Source organism: Mustela lutreola, chromosome 11, assembly GCF_030435805.1.
Source record: "Mustela lutreola isolate mMusLut2 chromosome 11, mMusLut2.pri, whole genome shotgun sequence".
Classification (NCBI taxonomy): Eukaryota; Metazoa; Chordata; class Mammalia; order Carnivora; family Mustelidae; genus Mustela; species Mustela lutreola.
This window is the reverse complement of record NC_081300.1, coordinates 13,407,786-13,429,407: the sequence shown is the minus strand read 5'-3', so window position 1 is coordinate 13,429,407 and position 21,622 is coordinate 13,407,786. Positions and strand designations below refer to the sequence as shown.

Below are 21,622 nucleotides of genomic sequence, written 5' to 3'. Positions count from 1 at the left end.
CTGTATCCGTGAGCTTGAGAAATAAGAGAAAATGACTTAAAAGGCCCCTTTATTCTCACTTTAGATAACTGAGAAATGAAGAGGGTATATCCACTTCAGGTAACTTTTTTAGCCTTGGCACTGTGTGTACGAATATACGTATAACGTGTTTTAAAAAACAAACTACAGAATTTCCTGTCCTTTTAGTTTCTAAAACATCAAGAAGAATCATTCCTTAGTAACTGCTAACCTGACCATTATAGTTGTTAAAATCATCATTACAGTAATTTTTATTAATCGGAAATTTTAGGATGTTCTGATTGTGTTCTACATTATATTGAACAGCTATGAGGAATTATCTGTAACCGGAGTGAATGTAATGTAGGACTGACTTTTAGGGTTTAAGAACTGTAATAGTAAAAAAAAAAAAAAAAAAGAAGTGTAATAGTAGCTTAAAATAAAATTATTTAAAATACTTCATCAAATATGTATTTTTCCAAAGCCAGCCAGTTTTATTTTGGAATCTGAGTCTGTGTACATTTGATAATTTATGGGTTTCACCTATTAGCATGACAGAGGTAAATGTCTTATCTTATAGGAGATGAGAAATTTCTAGTCTTTTCTTCCCTGTTATCTTGCTCCCTCCTCTGCATTCTTTTTGAATGAAGGTAAAGAGAGGAAAGACCATCCATTACCCACTCTGATTTCTTATCTCTCTTTTAGCTTAAACATTGACGTCCAGGTATCTCTTCCCCATTTTAAGACCTGAGAGAAGTAGATTCTAGTTTATCTTTCTCCCAAGGGCTTTTTTGAATTGGCAGATGCCTGTAATCTGACGGTTTCCACATCTGTAAAGAAAAAGTGGAACTCTAAGGAGGGTAAGGGTTAGAGTTTCCAAAACAAATGAATTTTAATGTGTTCGGACCAAGAACTTGAGTTCTCAGAAACAATTCATGCTTTGTTTGCTAAACAAGTCTACTGAACACTGTGTTCTTTTCTGGGAAGAATTTGGGGGATGGGCTGCACAGGGAGGAATATGAGGGATGTGGGGACTGTGATGAGAAGAAAGGAGAGAAATTTAAGATACTTACAAATCAGAGTCAGCCCTTCAAATGTACAGGTCTAGGGCAAGAGTTTAAATGGAGGCGCTATACCATATCTAAATATTTAAGTTATAATCAAGCTAATAAACTGTTAAATAAAATGTGTTCTCTCCTCCTACCTTAGCAGATCTAATGACTCACAAGCAGAGGTTCACGTTCAAAATCGTCTGACCCCTTGGTGTTCCACACTGGATATGGCAGTGTGGGGAAGTCTGGCTGATGGCCCAAACATCATTTTATTCTGTCTCTGGCTCCATCCCTCATACCACAAGGCTGTGGACACACTGTCCCAAGTTCTGTCTACACCTAGGGCCTGTGGGTGAGGAAGATGGGCCCAGGGAAGCCCACACAAGCCCTGAAAACACGTTTGGTGCCATTTGGGTAAAGAATTCTGGAAATCTGCTTATTCTTGGTATGGAGAAAATGCTTCTCCATGAAAAAGTATAATGTGAACCACATGAGTTCATTTTAAATTTTCTGATAAGCCGCATTAGAGAAAGTAAGGAAAACCCATTGAAATTAATTTTAATAATAGATCTTATTTAATGCAGTATATAAAAATGGTTATTTGTTCTAAAAAATTATTACTGAGTTTGCATTCCTTTTCGTATTAAGTGTTTGAAATCTGTTGTGTATTTATACTTAGAGAACATCTCAGTTTGGACCGGCCCCATTTCAGTTTGGACCAGTCACTGAGGGCTGTTGCTATCTTATTGGACTGTGCAGACTTCTTTTTTGGGGGGGGGGGGGTGGTACTTGGCCCCTAAGGCTGGGGGCAGTTCTCGTTATCATAAGGTCTAGTAGTACTTTTATCATTGAATTGATGCAAAGAATAATTGCACTTTTTTATATGAACAGCCTGTGGCCATTTTATTTATTTTTTTTTTAAAGATTTATTTATTTATTTATTTGACAGAGAGAAATCACAAGTAGGCAGAGAGGCAGGCAGAGAGAGAGAGAGGAGGAAGCAGGCTCCCTGCTGAGCAGAGAGCCCGATGCGGGACTCGATCCCAGGACCCTGAGATCATGACCTGAGCCGAAGGCAGCGGCTTAACCACTGAGCCACCCAGGCGCCCAACCTGTGGCCATTTAAAATGCAAATACACACACACACACACACACACACACACACACACACACACGAGAGAGCTTTATTTTTGTTTGTTTCTTCTTTTTATTGCTTTTTACTTATTCAGCTTACTCCTGCTTTCTTTTGTTGTCAGGGCTGGTGTGGTTCTAGTAAATTTGTTTGCAAAGGTGAAAGTACTACCCACCCCCCCACCCCCGCCTCCATATTATTGACAAATACTTTTCCAAAAGCAGATGCTTTCATTTGCTATCTTGAATAACTCCTGGAGTTGTCATCGGTTCATCTCCACTCTCTTGTGTTGGATAATGTCTGGTAGGTCTTTTCCTTCCTAGAGGAACTTTTTTTTCTAAGTTCAGTTTAATTGTGTGCATATTTTTACACTGTGGCCAGTTCTACCAAATGAGGAATCCTATCTAGAAAGTAGGGTACTGTTTTTGTTTGGACTAGAACAGCAGTTTCATCTATTTCAGGATGGAGTTGGCAGATTTAGAAGGACAAAAAAGCACCCAGTTAAATTTAAATTTCAGAAAAACAACAACAATTTTTTTTTTAAGTATAAGTATGTCCCATGCAATATTTGGGACAGACTTTTCACTTAAAAAAAAAAAAAATGTGTTTATTTTCTGTATTTTATCTGGCAACCCTATTTTAAGACTTTTTTACTCTCAAAAATTGGGGCCCCGAAGCTGTTTTTATTTATGTAGATTAAATCTTTTGATATTTACCACATTAAAAACTTAGACTGAAAAGCATTTTAATATGCATTCATTTAGAAAAATAACCCATTCTTGTTAACATACACATTGTTTATGAAAAGTAACTATTTTAGAAAAGAAAAAAAATAGGTAGAAGAGTGTCATTGTTTTATATTTTTGCAGATCTTTCCATGTCTGGCTTAACAGACGATAGATGGATTCCTCCTGGTTCTGCATCCAGTCTGGTGTGCTATCGCAAAGACCAGGTGGAAATCACCACTGGCCACTTGAGAGAGAAGGAGAATAGGAAAAGGCAAATAGCACTTCGTATCGTTACAAAAGTAGTTTTGACCTTGGGAATTCTCTTGAGAGGGTCTGAGCAACCTCTTTTAAGTCCTCTAACCCTGCTCTGAGAACTTCTGCCCTAGGAATAATACAACCTGTAATTCTAGCTCATGTAGTATAGATATTGGATGATTTAGTCCGAGTAAAGGATGAGCAGTCTTTGTTTTAAAAAGGCCTAATGACTCAAATTGTACAGTATAATGCAAATTAAAAATGATTATTCAGGTTTAGCAGTTAAATCTTACGGTTTTGTTTTATTTAATTTAACATACTATTAGGTCTACACTTTACCATTTAAGAAAATTGCTATTTTAAAAGAAAAATCATAATGCTTCTTTAACCTGTCAAATAGGCCCATTGTCACCTTTCTGTTTAGAATAATCTTTATGTTGCTATTTAAAATAAAGCTTAGGGGGCACCTGGGTGGCTCAGTTGCTCAAGCATCCGACTCTTGACCTCGGCTGGGGTCACCATCACAGGGTCGTAAGATCGGCCTTGCTTCAGGCTCCTGAGCACAGAGTCTGCTTGCGCTTGTCTCTCTGCTTATCCCTCTCTTCCTGCTTGTGTATGTGTGTGCTCTTTCTCTCTCTCAAATAAATAAACTAAATCTTAAAAAAAATTTTTTTAAAGTTTAATTTTTTTTATTATAAAGTTCAACAGCTTGGTACATGACAATTTCTTTAAAATGCTGATGGGATTGAATTGGATTTATTTTTAAGATGTATGTGTCTGTTCTAGGCATCGTACATACTGCCCAGTATTTAGGCTTGGTCAGTTTTAAAAAATAATTAGCATAATGCAATAACTAATCTGATTCTCATGTCAAATAAAAAAAAATAAACAGGTAGAGGTCAGCAGTGGACCGACAGAGAAGTAAAACACTGAGAAAAAAGCCATTAAAAAAGAAATCAGAAGGCAGTGCTGGTCTGGGAGAAAGACGTAGGTTGAGTTTCGCACTGGAAATCCTGTAGGGTAGCCCGGAGGGCAGGAGATGGCGTGTGGTGGGTTCACAGAGCAGGAAAAGGATTTCCAAGGAAGGCAAGGTAGAGGTCGGGAAGAAGCTGCAAAGCACAGATCTGTAAGAAACATTTAACCATGGAGCGGGGAAGAGAAGTTGAAGAAGGAAAAAGAAAGAAACCTAGGAGGAAAGAGTCGGAGAATGTGGGAAGTGGCTGCGCGAGAAGGTTGTGCAAGTGAAGTGGGAACCGGCCGTGTGCTTAGCGGTATCAGTGCTGGGCTGAGATAGAAAAATGATCATTGGTTCTTAAATTTGGAACTGTAAGACTTGGTTCCCTGGGAGCATGTATAGTTCTGATAAATTAATTTTTTATTTCAGATTTGTATTGGGGAGAAATGGAGCAGAAAGGTTTGTGACTTGTGTGGCTGACACAGAAAATCGGAAGGGCTGATCTGCCTACCCTGGCCCTCTCTCTCCCTGAGCGCATAGTGGTGCGTTCATGAAGCTGGCCCCGGGGAAAGAGAACGAAATTGCTCCAGTCCAACTCCCATCTTCAGATATTCAATCTTGTTCTAGACTGACAAATTTGTTTGTTTGTAAATGTTTTATGTTTTAGGTAAAACACCGGCCTTAGGGTCTGAAGAGGTTCACTCCAGCTCCGCAGGGCCCCAGGGCGCTTAACCTCCCGCGGGCTTGTTTCCTCCCCGGCTGAACTGGGTTAGAGCATCTCTAAGGCTATGCTAACTCATGTGATGTTGTGCGTCTCTGACATCTATCTTTTATGTTGTTTTACTCTGACAGGTTCACCAAGCTGAAGAGTCTTAACCTTTCCAATAATCACTTAGGGGACTTCCCATTAGCGGTCTGCAATATTCCGACCCTGACCGAGCTGAACGTGTCCTGCAATGCCCTGCGAGCAGTCCCGGCGGCTGTGGGAGTCATGCACAAGTGCGTACTCCAACCCCATCGCGCGGTACCCTGCAGAGACCCCGGGAAGCTGCCCTGGGGCCGCAGCCTATGAAATTAGTTAACTTGTTATGTTGGTCATGGAAGTCTTGGCTCTGAAGCGAGAGATGGGGCTCTTCTGGAGATTTCATTTATTAGCTTTTGTACTCTTTAGAGTCTTATAAAAAATTAAAATGTCCTTGTTAGAACTGAAGATCCCCACAAATGAGTGTGTCTGCCCATGACATGACACGCTTACATTCTCATTTTCTGAGTTATGTTGAATTCTAAGACTTCATATTTAAAGTAACAATGGAAGACAGGTATTGGGGCTGGTTCAGACTACGCAGTTAGCCCGCGGTGTTCCCATGTATGCCTATCCAGCTTGGGAAAATGGGTCATAATTTTGGCTTCCAGTAAAAGATTAAGATGCTTATCTCTGATCTTTTCTCTGTGGTGTATTGCTGCTTGGGCCCTGCCCTTGTGAATTTTGCAAATGATAATTCATTTTCTTTTCCTAATAATATGATCTATACTTGGTGAACTTGTCCAGTGATAATAAAAATGTAAAATCAACACATTCTCTCTATAATTCTTATGTTTTCTTTACTAGCTTACAGACATTCTTGCTGGATGGAAACTTTCTCCAGGCCCTTCCTCCTGAGTTGGAGAACATGCAACAGCTTAGTTATCTTGGTCTTTCTTTCAATGAATTCACTGACATTCCAGAGGTTTTGGAGAAATTAACTGCTGTGGATAAACTTTGTATGTCTGGAAACTGCATGGAGACCCTTAGGCTACAGGCTTTAAGAAAAATGCCTCACATTAAACATGTGGATCTAAGGTAACTATTTTTAAGAAATATATCCCATTTAAGTGGTTGACTTACATTTAGGAGTAGGTTAGAGCACTTTTGGTGATATTCTTTTGCAAGGCAAGCAGGCTGGTTAGTTGGAATTTATGGTGAATGAAAACTGTATCATTGAGAACAAAGTGGATATTTTATCTCTTAATCCTCCTTTTCCGTGGCTTGAGATAGGTAACATCATTAAGCATCTCTTCTTTAATTTTTTTTCCCTCCTCGACTTCCCTAATGTAATATAATGTATTTATTAAATTAAATTACTTAACCTACTTATTTTAATTTCTTATTTTTCTGTCCACATGGTTCTGCCCTTAGTTTACTGTTCTTTATAAAAATATAAAATTCATAACCTCTCATTAGGCCCAAGTTTGGCCAGAACCTCCACCCTCACACCTCACAAGAGCATGGAACCCCATTTTGATTCCCGATCTTGCTAAACTGCAGCTAAAAACACTTGCATAGTCCTTGCTACATTAAAGATGCTCCGTGATCATCCCTTAGTATGTGAGGTTCAGTTTTAGTTTCTAATATACAAAGAACCAGCATACAAGGAGGAAGCTCTTCTAAATTTCTCTTAAGGAAAAAGAAGAGTCTGGTATGGAACTGAGTTCCTGCAAAGCAACATATCAGGCTTAGGCCTTCATACTAATTTGCCCAATTTGATACTTTTTCTACCACCCTAATTCCTCCATTAGCCAGGGGTTGATGACCACATACTCATGATGTTAAATCTTGGGCAAGATATTTAATTACTCTGCAACTGTGTTCTGTGTTCTCATCTCTAAATTACGGTTAGTAACAGAACCTCATTCATAGGGTTTGGGAGGGAATCGAATTAAATGCCTCACACTCCCAGTGTGTTTGATGTATCCTTCTTATTACCTAATTGAGGATTCTCTTCTCCTCATGGAATCTGCGCCGCTGTCATTCTTAGACTCTACACCTCCCGTTTGTCAAAGGTGGCTCTTTCTCTGCCTTACTACCCACTTTCTTCTCTGTTGGTTCCTAGACCCTCACTCAGGCCTGTTGACTTTTATCAGTATAAAAAGCATCATTTTTTGCTCCTTTTCTTCTGCGTTTATATGTCTGGCCTTGGAAACTCATTTATTCAAGTCCCTGAAAGAACTGTTTTCCTTGGGGCATCTGGGAGACTCATCGGTTAAACGTCACCTTCGGCTCAGGTCATGAACCCGGGGTCCTGGGATCAAGCCTCAGGGCACAGTGGAGAGTCTGCTTTTCCCTCTCCCCCTCTCTCTCCCTCTTCTGCAGGCTCGTGCTGTCTTGCTCTCTCTCAAATAAATAAATAAAATCTTTAAAAAACAAAATCAAAAAACAAGGATTACTTGGCTTTCCCTTTCCTCAGACTAAAGAAATCATGCCTTTTGCACCTGGGGAAGTGTTGGTTAGCAATTTGCCGACCTAGAATTCTTAATTCGAAAAGTACAAATGGTAATACTTTATCTGACTTGGAGAACTTTTTGGACTGTCACAGGAGATGGCATTAAACACTTTGTTACCTTTCTTGTTAACAAGCTTTCTTTCTAAATTGTTAGCATTATTTTTCTCTGAGTTGCTTGGATTTAGAAAACTTTCATATTAAAGCATTTAAGCCATTTTAAATGGAGCCTCCTAGATTTCTAGTTCTAATTGGATCTTTTTAGACGGGATCAGTTGCAGGATATTTAAATACCACAGTAGACGGGAACACTCGACATGGTCAATGACTGTGCCCGGCTAACGTTCTCTCCAGGCCGCTGAGTGGAGGAGGGGAAATCTGGTCAGATTTGCTTGTAATTCTGCCCTAGTATTTTAAATTGAAGCTAGTGGGAGGCTTTCAGAGGACTTTCACTTAGTTTCTGCAGAGGTCTAATTTTACTGCATTTTCTTACTCCTTCCGATGAAAATGTAATATCAGATTAAAAGTGATCATTTATCATTTTTCTTTTCATTTTATTCTTTTTCCCACATCTACTTTCTTTGACTCTGAGAGTATGTTTTCTGTGGCACCCTTGACAACTCCTCTTTCCTCTCAGTCCCAACTGTGCACGTTACCCACACCTCTCCCTGATGGCTTGTTACTGCCTTGGTGGTCGTCGGTGCCCTCAGGGCTTCACCATTTGCCTTCTGTCTCCATGTTGATTATCCCCAGTCTTTCTCTAACCCTTATGCCACTTCCAGTGCCTGCTGGGTAATTTCACCTTGGTTTCCCCCACTGGCACACATAACCACACCCTGTGAAACAGTTTAATTCTTTCTTTCTTTAACTAGTTCCTCCCCTTGGATTCCTGTTTTACTGGTAGCAACATCGCTTCGTTGGTCCTGTAGACACAAACCCTTGGACCCTGTCTGTGGTCTACCACCCCATTCTGTCAGTTCCTGCTTCACACTAGTTTCTCTCTTTGTCCCTTCCTTTTCCTTCTCGCTGTTGCTATTGTCGTCTGGCCGAGACATCTGTTTCCATTGTGTAGCCTCTCAAGCCAGCACAGTCCTACCCAGAGTCTGCAGTTCTTTGGCTAGCTCTTACCTGGTTTCAACCTACTAGCCTGTGAGTCCCTTGGGGATGAGGCTCTAGTTCAGAGCTACTCAAAGTGTGGTCCTCTGACCTGGGCTGGTAAGCCAACTATTTGTTACTTCTCTACAATGAAATATGTGTAGATACTGAGACTTAATGTTTTAGAAGCACACAGTGACTTGACATTGCCGCAGTGTGCAGGTAGACTCATAAAAGCAACTCATCTCGTTGTGCAGGGAATAGACTCGTTTAGTAGTTGGTGAATTCACCTGGGGAGCTGCCTGGGCTGGGCTGTGCCTGGGCACATGCGGTTAAGATCCACATCAGGCTGTGACAGATCAGAAGTCCAGAACAGAGCTCATTCGCCACAGATAGCCGAGAAGCACTGTTCTGCTCTCTCCTCGTCCCCAGCTAAGCACTTGCTTGGTACTTTCATTGACTACGCCCCCCTTGCAGCTTCTCACGTGCCCTGCGCCCCTCTCATTCGGGGCTGCTCCGCCCTCGCTCGTGCACTGCTCTCTCTGCCCATTTGTACCTCTTACATCCCGCCTACTCTGGGCATTCAGATGAGGTGCCCCCCCCCCCATCGCATCTTTTTTGACCATTCTCTGTGTGCGTATGTCAGTTACGGCACTTGTCACATACTTGTGGTCTTGGTATTTTAAAGCGTACGTGATTTTCCTCACTAACATCCGAAGTCTGTGCCCAGGTGCCTTGTTTTCTTCGTCTCTCACTGACCTGAAGCCACGGGTCACCGTCCTGATCATCAGCTGCCTTCCGTTGTTTGCATACTGTGGGCGCGTCCTTCATTGGATTTTTCTCAGCAGCCTTGTCGGACACGGAAGGTGTGATTCCCCTTTTACAGATTAGGCATGGGCTTAACCAGGACATTAGGTGACTTATTCAAGGTCCTGTGCAAGGTGACGAGCAGCAGACTGGCAGGAGAGCATAAGGCTGCCTCGTACGGCCCGTCTGCACACAGGAAACCCCAGCGCCTGCTTATGAAACCCATAAAATGGCCACGCCAACTGCGGACTATTGGAAGGAGACTTGAATCACATTAGCCTCTTTCAAAGTTCATCCTAAATAGTTACATTATGGTTTGAGCCTGAACACTTCTGAATTTGGATCCTGATGAGACTTGGCAATTTAAACTGAACAGTTCCCTCTCATTATAGATTTTCTTTTGTCTCCTCATTAAATGAACCCTTTAATTATTTTAGTGTTAACACAGTGAAATTGCAGGAGGGAGCGATTTCGAATGAAGAGGATAATGCCACATTATAAGAATTACAGTGTAAAGTAAGAAGAACATGCGACTTTTTTTTTCAATTTCTATAGTCTTGTATCCAAAATGAGATTTTTTTTTAACTTTTAAGTTTTTTTGTTTTTTTTTTTTAAGATCTACTTATTTTAAAAAGAGCATGTACACTAGCTGGGAGAGGGGCTGAGGGAGAGAGAGAGAGAAACTGAAGCAGGCTCTGCACGTAGCTTGGAGCCCGACTCAGGGCCCAGCCTCACTACCCGGAGATCGTGACTCTAAGATCATGACTTGAGCTGAAACCAAGAGTCCGACACTTCATCAACTGAGCCACTCAGGAGCGCCTAAGATGAGATTTTTAAAAAAAGATTCTGTGTACATATTCTAGTAATCTAGTGAGCATTTGGAAATAGGCAAATTGCTGGGTTGAGGCCAGTTTTAAATCTCACAACCTGGAATTAAAAAGGAAGCAAAAAAAAAAAAAAAAAAAAAACCAAACAAATCCTCTTGGGGACATTTAAAGAAGCCATACGCTCTGCTTACGGACTGACAGATGCTCACTCTTTGTTATCTGCCACGGATCCTTGTGATTCAGTGACTTTATGATATTACTGTTACTAATTCAGTTGCCATCATTTTATGTTTTTCAGCTACCATTATTTTATTTTTTCAAAGGGCAGGAATTCAAAACTGAGAACCTTTAGCTTTTTCCTAAGCTCCCGCCCTCCTGTTAATGCTCTTCTGACCAAGTGCATTATCTCAGCGCTTGTTGGCTTTGTAATGACAAGTACAGAGTTCGTATTGTTTGCTGGTAAAGGAGTTGGGGGTAGCCTAGCAAACTAGAATCAAGATTTTCATTTGCTTTTCTCCCCTTTAGAGTTAAGTGTGTCTTCCTTCTGTTGGTTCCTAGTCCCCATTACTACTCAGTTATCTTCTCAGCAACCCGCCCACAGCACCTTCATTCTGTTCCAGCTAGTTCTCGTGGCCGAGGTTCTGCCAGTTTTCCCTGTGCCTCGCTCTGTCCTAGATTTGTTGATCTCATTGTTTGCTCCTTTGTTTTGTAATTTCTCAGCAAATCCTACATGCCAGAGTATTTTCTGTGCTTTGTTCTTTCAAGCAATATTTTATTTTTTTAATTAATTTATTTATTTCGTGGAGCCCAACATGGGGCCTGAACTCCCAACCCCAAAATCAAAGACCTAAGCTGAGATCGAGAGTCGGACAGTTAACCGACTGAGTCACGCGGGCACCCTCAAGCAGTATTTTAATGATGGAGATGGTTTTGGTAATCCGTCCTTGGTCCGAAGCCAGCCAGAAATCCAGATGTTTGCATCCTTACCTCTGGTGCATATGTGGCTCCCGTTCATTTCCACACATACCACCGCACCCCCCCCCCCCCCCGCCCAACCCCGGCCAGGTTGTCCCTTAAATTCTGTCCTGTATGAGCTGCTCATCTCCCTGCTCACTAATCCTCTCTCCTTCCTTAAATATTCAGTGTAGTTCTCATGTGCCTAACAGGTTGTCCTAGGTTCCATTTCTTGTGTTCGTTCAACCCGATTCTTGGAAAATAAATGATTAAGTGGACTTTTTTTCCCCCTCTTGAAATGAATTAAGGCAAAAACCAACATATGTGCTTCTCTTCCAGCCTAAGTGTTCCAAATTGGGTTTCAGAATATATTGTCAGGATCAAGACCTTCCTGGGGTTGAGGCTAAAAATAACCAAGGAATCTGGCCAGTTAAGGAAGTCCAGATGTAGAGATTAAAGAAATCCTGGAGGACTTGTAATAAAGGGAGGCTTCTCCTTACCTCGGCATATTAGGGTGTGGTCACTTATTTCTAGCACTGCGGTTAATTATAGTCTCTGTGTCCTTTCTCCTCAAGACTCAATGTAATTAGGAGACTCGTAGCAGATGAAGTGGACTTTCTCCAGCACGTCACTCAGCTCGATCTGCGCGACAACAAGCTTGGGGATCTAGATGCCATGATTTTCAACAACATTGAAGTTTTGCACTGTGAAAGGAATCAGCTGGTGACATTAAACATCTGTGGCTATTTCCTAAAAGCGCTCTATGCCGCTTCCAATGGTATGTGATGTGGACCACATCAAAGTTTCTCTTCTGCTTCCAGGAATTGACTCCATGCCATCATCTCTGCCTCACTCTGATTTCTACTTTGCGCGTTCAATAAAATAAGTGTCAGATTTTGCTGAGGTAAAAATCATAAAAGAACCAAAACGAAAGATTTTATAGGTCTCAACTTATTTTTCTCATATGGTGATATTTAGGTAAGTTACTCCCCCCACTTTAGCTTTGGGTCCTCTGCTCAAAAGGCCTTAATAAACTATTTCTTGGATTACCCTGCTAGGATAGTAAATCTGGAACATGATTTAATATGGGAGAGTGAAAATGAAAGGAAGGCCCATGTTGGACTCTGTTCAGGGTCTCAGATTTCATGCTCCACTAACAAAGGAGCTAATCCTCAGAGAGACCTCAATTATATACCCACAGGGACACCACAGATCAGGAGTCTTACTCATTTAATGAGCTCTCTTCTTCAGAATCTGGAAATCATAACCGTTTTAAAAAAGAAAAGATCTTATGGACCTGTGTTACTCAAGTGAAGATTTCAGTTCCCTGCTATCAGAAAACTGAGTGAAAATCCGTATTTAGTACTGCAGTTTGAACAATTGTTTATCACGCACTCGTTCTATGAATAGTGTAGTGCCCGAGTTCTAAAGGATAGGGAATGTCCCCCCCCCCCTTTTCTTAAAATGAATTTATTGTCAACTCACAGGAGAAACAAGCCAAACGTCAGATAGCTACAGGTTGCTGAGGGTTACCGGGTTTGGATGGCCAGGAGGCACCAAGTGGTTATTGAAGGGGAAAGAATCTGAACGTGGCTGTTCAGCAGATGGGCGAAGACAGGGAATTCTGAACTCCTAGGTTGCCACTGGACAATGGTGAGAAGTGGTTATGGGATGCGTGGCTTGGAGTCAGGTGGTGACCCTTTGAAGCTAGTGTCGTGGACTACAGAGGGTCCGTGGAGGTTCTCAAGTGGAGGAAGTGATGCTGTGAGACTGTTCAGGTGAGAGCGGTGGACAGGGTGCATTTATGGGAGAAGAGAAGAGCCCTTGCCACCGTGTTAATCGCCGTCCCTGTAATGGTTTTCGTGGGAGCAAATGGGAACTTGCAGTCAGGACTACAGATGTTGGTTTGAGGCTCATCTGTTCAGAGGTGGTGCCTGCAACCATGGAAGTAAGGGAAAGAGAAGAGCGCTGGCAGCAGGAGTCAGCTTAGAAGGCCCTCACGCTGGTGCACGGCGGGCAGCCAGCTGGACGCCGAACTGGTGAATTACAGGGCAAGTGTTCGCAGAAACAGAAGGACGTCTGGAAGCCACTATGAGAGATGAAGCCCTAGGTGGACAGTGGTGTCCTATTTCATACAGTTTTAAGGAAGGGGTTTCAGGTTTGAGTAGAAGTCGTCTGTGACCCTCAAGAGTATGGTTTCAGTAGAATAAAAAAAAGACAAAAGCCAGATGCATAGGGTTTTATGGAAGGAATTTCAGATTTACCAAAGTGTGTTCATACAGTTCGTGTTCCAGGTACCGTTCAGCAAACATAACAAGAAGAGAGCCACGGTGAGTGCTAGGGGAAAGGTAGGAGAGTAGAAGGAGTGATTTATTTCGATCTCTGAATAAGATCTTGTGACTAAATGCGGAGTTCTCTGTACTTCCCTGTAGTTTCCAAGTTTAACAAATGGATGTATTGTACTTCCTAACCTAAACAATGGTGAATAAAGCACAGTGATGATGTTTCATATACAAAAAGAGTCTCTGTGTGACTCGAATGGTCATGTCTTTGTGTTTTTTTCTTTGCCTCTTAGAACTTGTTCAATTGGATGTTTACCCAGTTCCAAGTTATCTGTCCTACATGGATGTTTCAAGGTAAGAAGCCAAGGCCTAGAGCTTGCCACGAGTCTGCTTGAAGTTATTTAAATGATCCTGTCTGAGCTTATGCCTAAAAACTTCTTATATATTTTGATGGTAAATACTACAAATTAAAGTCATAGTTTTTACTTACCCTCTCAAAAATGTACGTAAATATCTGTTAGTTAAAATGTGTTTGTATGCTGTAGTTGAAAATAGAAGAATCAAGGTATTACATCCATGTGGACACCAGTTTGACCGCCATGTTTGGGCCTGAAAGATTAGTGAGTTGAGTGTCATATGGTTGGAAGGTTCAGAAATTTTTTAATTAAATTAATCGTATCTTCAGTCTTTCTCTGAAATGATATGAATTTCATTTTTAAAGTATTGTGCTATCTTTGATTTTTTTTTCCTTCCTTCTTACTTTGCACCTACATCTTCTTGCCAAGAGACATTAGAAAGTAGCAGCTAAGCCTGCCAAAGTAGGATCTCCATCCAGCCTGCTCACGTTTCTCAGCTTATTTGCAAACAAGCTGACCATCTCACCTTTTATACAAATTCACCACTGCAAGGTGTCATGTTTACTCCAGTTCCCACAAATATTATAGTAGACTTTTTCTTGAAGCCTTAAAGCATGTATTTATACAAATTAGACTTTAATAATCTTAACAAACTAAAACTGAAACTTTTACCGTAACTCCACAGGAAATATCCAAAATTGTCTGAACAACCACAGAACATGGGAGCTTGTGGCCCACTCAGTGTAACAAGTGTTAACTTGTATGGGTGTGCAAAGTCCAACACAACCGCCATGTAATTGGTCAGCTGCAGAATTTGCCATTAGTTATAAAAATACACAAACCTAGTTATTGTTTTTTAAAGATTTTATTTATTTATTTGACAGACAGAGATCACAAGTAGGCAGAGAAGCAGGCAGAGAGAGGAGGAAGCAGGCTCTCCGCCGAGCAGAGAGCCCGATGCGGAGCTCGATCCCAGGACCCTGGGATCATGACCCGAGCTGAAGGCAGAGGCTTAACCCACTGAGCCACCCAGGTGCCCCCACAAACCCTAGTTATTTTAATGAGGCTCTCAATCAGAATTATTTAAGAAAGTGTCAGAATTATTCCAATTACAATGTTATCAGAGATTTGTAATTATAAAATACTTTACAAATAGTGCTTCACGAATTTTCTACTAATTTCATGTCAATTTTGTTTAATAAACTGGAAGTCAGATTTCACCTGATTATTTTTTTTTAACAGTCTTGAATGCTGCTATCTTCATCCTTTAAATAAGAACAGTACTGCAGTGGGTTTGCATACATGGGTCTATATAAGTATCTTGAACAGATTTCTTTCAGAGTTGGCCATAGAGGAAATCTATTCTCCTTTTATTTATAGGATGTAACTGGCAAATGGTTCTCACTGAAATCCCTAAGTGAAACTGAATTGGAAACCCTGTCTTGCTTTTCCCTGAATTCTGCCTCTTAAATGCTACCCATCTTTCTTTATAATTCTCCTGTCCAGAATCTTCCATGTAACCCTCTCTGCCTCATTTGCTGCCCCAACTATAAGACTTTCTCTGAGAAAACCCGATTCCCCTGACATAGTTCTGAGCATTTCACCCTCCTCCTCTTATGTGAGTATGTTATCTACAGGAACTGAGCTGTCACCCGTCATGGTGTTTACTACGCCCTCATGTTCAAAGTTCCAGGCTATTTTTATCACTGATAAGAGTTTCATTGCTATGTATTAAGGCTCTTTATAGTGAGAGGGACTTTCACTCTCCTATCTTACGAAGATGAATCTTAGGGGTTAACTTCTATAAAATAAAATAATTAAGGATATTGATCTTCAGGGCTTCAAAGCCAGAACCAAGTGTACCTGTACAGACACTAAGAAAATAATGCCACCTTTTCTGTATTTTAACTGAAAAGTTAGTACACTGGTAAAATTATTTTTAAATCACACATAATGCCACCACCTTTAATATCACAACGGTTTTCACTTTGATATAGTCCTGTCCCAAGCATCGTATTTCCATGGAATGTTCATCTGTTTTTAAAGAACTGCCCTCATAATGTACATACCGCTTTATATTCTTTGGTCATTTCACATATTTGAGAAGGAAGAGAAAAAGCTAACCATGCATGAATGGGGTAGCACTTATTTTAGTAGATTTTGTCTAAGAAGTGATGAGATCTTGTAATGATAAAGCCAGCGTTAGTTTAGTTCACTTGTTTCATTCAATTCACTGGTGACTCTTCTTTCCTTTTATCTATGAGGTACAGCAGTGCTTTCATGATACCTGTTGGAGTTGAGAAGTATTTTAAGGGTAAAAATGTAAATTGGAAAAATAAAACTGTTTTATGCCACTTGACTTAATTGGAAGAATATATGTTTACTTGTTTGTTTTTTCCAATAATAAGACATCCTCTTGGTAAGCTTGCATAGGTTTATATATCCTGCTTAATACAGCAATTCTGGGAATCAGACCTTTTTTTTTTAAGACTTTAGATATGACATAACTGTGTTCTTTTCTACTTTTTCTTTCTTTCCTCTTCGTTGTCATACTTCATCTTGCTACTAGATTAAAAGGCATATACATATCCTTTTGATTAATATTCACTATACTTTGGTATTTTGTTTGAAGTTTTATTTGTTTTATGTAATCATTCTGAGTTTCAAACCATATTTTAGGTCAAATTCCAATCAAAGGAAAAATTGTATATTCTTATATTTAGGAACTGCTTAGAAAACGTGCCTGAGTGGGTCTGCGAAAGCCGGAAGCTAGAAGTTTTGGATATTGGCCATAATCAAATATGTGAACTTCCTGCACGGTGAGTGTTACAGATCTGGTGAGAGGATTGCAAATTAGATAAGCAGTTTTTAAAAATAATTTAGCTTGTTATTCTGAACTCCTTAAAAAATTTTGCTTTAAAACCTTATTTCTGTTATCTTTTACCTCATGTGGTGGCTTTGAATTACAGACTTTCTTCATGTGGTGAAGACTAGGGTGAGACTTTGTCAGCCAGGCTTTCCAGAACCACACAGGGCAGTGCTTAGGGGATGTTTCTAAATAAGCAATATTTGAGAACTCGGCAAACAGTACATTCACCTCTGTAATCTCAGTTCTTTCAGAATCTTTCACTTCTGTCTGTTGACCTAACGTGTCTACCTCCCCCATAAATAACTCTTGGTTTTACTTAAACATAACTTCAGGGGGGAAAAAAAAGATAATTAGATCATTAAACATAGTAAAAAGCAAACTAGATTATGTTTTTCTTGGTATGAAATTTGGAATCCAAGTCCAAGAACTTTTCTTTCCTTCTCTTTCCAGTCTTAATGTGTATTATTTTTATTTCATAATTTTCACTTGAATGGCAAGATTTGTAACAACCATGTCATGAGATCTAGTGTCTGTAGATAAGACAAAGATCTTCGGGTAAGTGAATTTCAGTACAAAATACTATTGACGTTAGTGACTAGCCATGCAATTGATAACAAAAGGTAGGCTGTTCCCATACTATCCTGTAGACTTTTCCATGATGACGGAAATACCATGTGTGTGTCCGTGCTGTCCATGGTGGCTCCTCTAGTCCCACGTGACTTTGGAGACTTAGCACATGGCTAGTCCTAACTGAGAAGTGCCAACATACAAAATGTACAATAGATGCTAAGTATCTCACTAATACCGTATGTTAATTACATGTTAAAATAATAATTTGGATATACCGGACCAAATAAAGTGTAAGAATTATGTTTCTTTTTGCCATTTTTAATGTGGGTCCTAGAAAATTTACCATTGCATATGTGGCCTGCATTATATTTCTGTTGGTTAACACCGTAAGAATGTAGATCTCATCAAAAAAATCTAGGTTACATTTCAATCCCTAGAAAGCTCAGTTGATTTTATTTTGTTCCTCGGCCATATGCTACACCTGGAACTTCAGTCTGTCTGAAAATGCTTTCTGCTCAGAGTTTTGTGTTGACTGAGGCGTTTGGTGACCTGGGGCAGCCCATCACCATTATCACGATGGTTTGGTGCTGTGACCTGTGGATAGCAGTGTGTGTCAGTGTGACACTGGGACAGACCCTTTTAGAAGACAAAACAACAAAAATCAAGATAGGCTACTATCTTTGGGGGAAATGTGAAATGAGAAAAAAAGAATTTGTTGAAAAGAATCTTGGAATGTTACCTTTCTTCTGTTTTCTCTGTTCTCTTCCCTACTTCCACCTCACCCATCCAACAGATCACAGCCCATGGCATCTAAGGCCTCTGTTTTCACTGTAGGCTGCAACAAAGATAGTGTGTACACCAACCCAACAATTAAGTAAAGATAACAGATATTTTGTCCAGTTTTCCTCAAAGTTAATTAATCTTAGATTTGATCTGCGTTGTCTAGGCTTGTTTGTGGAGCTTAACAAATGCTTGTTCAAAGCAAATTTGAAATGCCCTGTTAAGAGATTAAACAATGTGTGTTTGTGTGTGTGTGTGTGTGTGTGTGTGTGTGTGCTTACGTGCATGACACATGGGACAAAAACAGCATGGACTGTTTTCTTATTTGCGGTGTAGTTGTAAACTACCAGCCCTGTCATTGATCTACTATTCAGGCAAGACAGCAGTCCATTAGAAGTTGATTTGAGGGAGGCCTGGGTGGCTCAGTGGGTTAAGCCTCTGCCTTTGGCTTGGGTCGTGATCTCAGGGTCCCAGTAAGATCGAGCCCTGCATAGGGCTCTCTGCTCAGCAGGGAGCCTGCTTCCCCCTCTCTCTCTGCCTGCTTCTCTGCCTGCTTGTGATCTCTCTCTCTGTCACATAAATAAATAAAATCTTTTTTTTTTAAAAGTTGATTTGATAGGCTTTGTTTACCTAAGCAATGTATGTGAAGGATTTGACAAAACAAATTAATATTTAGAACTGGAAATGTATTAAAAGGAAAATAAGGTAGGGGCACCTGGGGGACTCAGTGGGTTAAGCAGCTGCTTTCAGCTCAGGTCATGATCTCAGGGTCCTGGGATCAAGCCCCACATCAGGCTCCCTGCAGGGAGCCTGCTTCTCCCTCTCCCTCTTCCTGCCTCTCTGCCTACTTGTGCTCTCTCTCTCTGTCAAATAAATAAATAAAATCTTAAAAAAAAAAAAAGGAAAATAAGGTATTTGAATGCTTAGTATGCAGGAAAATTTAGCTAAGTCCAATAATTAGCATTTAAGACTCCTACTGCGGTTTTAACATCACTTTTTTATTTGGAATAATCAAGATAAAGATTTTGTCATCTTTCAGTTATCTATTTATTTAAGGATGAAATGTGTGTGTTTGTGTGTGTGTGTGTGTGTGTGTGTGTAAATAATAAATAACACATTCTCTCTTCTGAAACCTAAATTGTACCCCAGGCCCAGTAAGACAGTAAAATTAGTGAACCAAATCCTGAATTACTGGGTCGAGGTGAATTAGAGAGACCACCCCCTGTGAAAACCGTGACCGAACGACCATGCTGGACCATCGGTCCCGTCGCGTTGGCGTCCAGACCTTCTGAGTTAGGCCAGACACCAGTCGTGGTGGCCCGGGCCCTCACGGCGTGGAGACAGGTTGCGTCCATCTCTGTGAGCGAACAATCTAGTTTTAACATTTAAGGTGAACGAAGTTCATCAATCACGTGGAGTGGTTTTACTGGCCGTGGCGGTCCCTGAGGGAGGTCAGAGGGTGGAGGGCAGGAGGTGGGGGGGCGGCCTTGTCCTCCAACAGCCCTGTGCCCGAGGTCTCCCTCCGGAGTGATCCTGATGCAAAGTACAATCTCGCTTTGCCGCAGTTCCCACGTTTCTGTGCTGAAACCTGCGGCCTATTTCATTCTCTACAACTGTCCCAGAAGTCGGGATTGGTCATCCAGCCACTTTATATTTGATTAAAGTATTCATCATTCGTTGTGGTTCTGCTCTCCCATAGAAGAAAAATCAATAGAGTTCCAAACAGCTCGCTAGGCGCAAAAGAGAACAGTGAATTGAGTGCATTTCCTTCTCTTTGGGAGGGGTCTGTTTTGTCTAACATTAAACCAGAGAGAAAAGAAAAATATACAGACTTAGGGAAGTGAAGACAGGAGGAAATATTGTGGTTGTGAAATGCAAATGAGGAAAAATGTAACATGTTATCATTTGGTATTTGTAAAAGTTTGACCGATAGAAGAATCCTTATTTGATGCTGATCCTGTAGGTAAAAATTGATGGACTATGTTTATTGAGGATCTGCTGTGGGTCAAACACCTGTGTTCCACGTCAACGCAGGACACGAGCCCTACCTCGAGAAGCTGCGGCCTTGTCACGCGCACCTTCCGAGTTCGGCAAGGGTGGACTGGTCTCTTCAGGGTCATCTATGGAACTTGTTTTTCTCTCTTCTACTAAGTAGACCTGCATTGTTCAATACTCCTGTCCATAGTTTTTCCTGCCCTCTTTTGTTTCTTTTTTTGTTTTACAGTATGGAAGGTACCAAAATGTAAGAGCTCCAAGCTTGAGCTTATGTTAATAGGAATTTGCAGTTGCTCAGAATGAATTTATGTTTCCTTGGAGAGATCGTTTTAAGTATTCGACTCGGGCTCGTTTTCCCATTCCTCATTCCAGGTTAGCGCTAAGTAAGTCTCCTTCTGTCTTTGTCCCCCTGCACAGCTTATTTTGTAACAGTAGTCTCCGGAAGCTGCTGGCAGGACACAACCAGCTGACGAGGCTGCCTGAGAGGCTGGAGAGGACCTCGGTGGAGGTCTTGGATGTGCAGCACAACCAGCTCCTGGAGCTGCCGCCCAACCTGCTGATGAAGGCCGACAGGTAAAGTAGCTTGTCTGTCTGCGTCCTAGAAACCCCCTCAGCATTCTTGTCTCACATGGTATGAGACCCACCATTCGTATGGATTTTCTTTTCTTTTCTATATTTATCTATTAGAGAGGGAGAGAGACAGAGCATGAGCAGGGGGCAGGAATCAGAGGGAGGGGGAGAAGCAGCCTCCCTGCTGAGCAGGGAGCCCAACATGGGACTCGATTCCAGGACCCCGGGATCATGACCTGAGCCGAAGGCTGACGCTTAACCAACTGAGCCACCCAGTCGCCCCTCCTGTGGATTTTCTGACTATCTGTCTGAGATTTACCAAGAAAATGGCTTTGCCAGCCACTTCTCTCTTTGGTAGGATATCCTGTAGGTCCCTCATTAATTTTGCTGCTTTCTGGAGGGAAGTGAGTTGAGCCGTTCATAGGTGTGCGCTGTGGAAGTGTAGCTATCAAATGAGGCCATGTTTGCTACCTGGTCGTGACTGGTGCAGGCTGCTCCCATCTTGACTGAATTATCTGAGGATTCTCTGGTCTTGCTTTCACATATTTGTGATTCGGGGTGACAGACATAGTTTTCCTAGAGTTTGCTAATGTCTCTCGCTGTTGCTGTTTTCTGACCAATTGTCCTTACAAATATTTACCACAGTTTTCCTTTTGCATTTAAATTATTTTCTTTAGAACAACCTTTTCTAAATAGTTTGTGTCACTAAGTAGTTAAATACATTGTTTTGATTTGAGGGGGAGTTTAGTTTAAACACCCAGTGATACCTCTTTTCTGTGGAGAGTTGCCACATGCAGAACTTCCCTTAAAGAAAGGGTTAGGTTAACTGAGCATTACCTTCCTTGGGAACATCTTGTTTGCCTCAGGGCCCTTGGGCATCGTACAAAAATGCTCACAGCCCCATGGCCTGCCTCATTTGGACCTCTGCTAATGTTTATTTTTAGTGAGTGACCATAACTTTAGGGATGATATGAAAGCTTTAACCTTTAGTATACCTCATGAGAAAGACAAAAAAGTAAGGTTTAATTTTCTGGTTCTCTTAAAGAAGAAAACAATGGTGGGTCTTTCTGCCTTAAAATATAAATTTGAAATATCTTTCAATGTGTGTGATTTTTTTTTTTATCGGTGAAAAAAGCTCTGC

The 21,622-nt window shown here is 41.0% G+C and overlaps 1 protein-coding gene across 1 annotated transcript in view; it reads left to right on the top strand.

Annotated features, from left to right (window-relative positions):
* The window catches only part of PHLPP1 (PH domain and leucine rich repeat protein phosphatase 1), a 206,032-nt gene that overhangs the window by 144,412 nt on the left and 39,998 nt on the right, over positions 1 to 21,622 (top strand). Inside the window, exons 5-10 of the mRNA XM_059140758.1 lie at positions 4,972 to 5,118; positions 5,729 to 5,959; positions 11,635 to 11,837; positions 13,635 to 13,695; positions 16,421 to 16,516; positions 20,329 to 20,484. Of these exons, the coding sequence (XP_058996741.1) occupies positions 4,972 to 5,118; positions 5,729 to 5,959; positions 11,635 to 11,837; positions 13,635 to 13,695; positions 16,421 to 16,516; positions 20,329 to 20,484 (894 nt within the window). The remainder of the gene's footprint in view (positions 1 to 4,971; positions 5,119 to 5,728; positions 5,960 to 11,634; positions 11,838 to 13,634; positions 13,696 to 16,420; positions 16,517 to 20,328; positions 20,485 to 21,622) is intronic.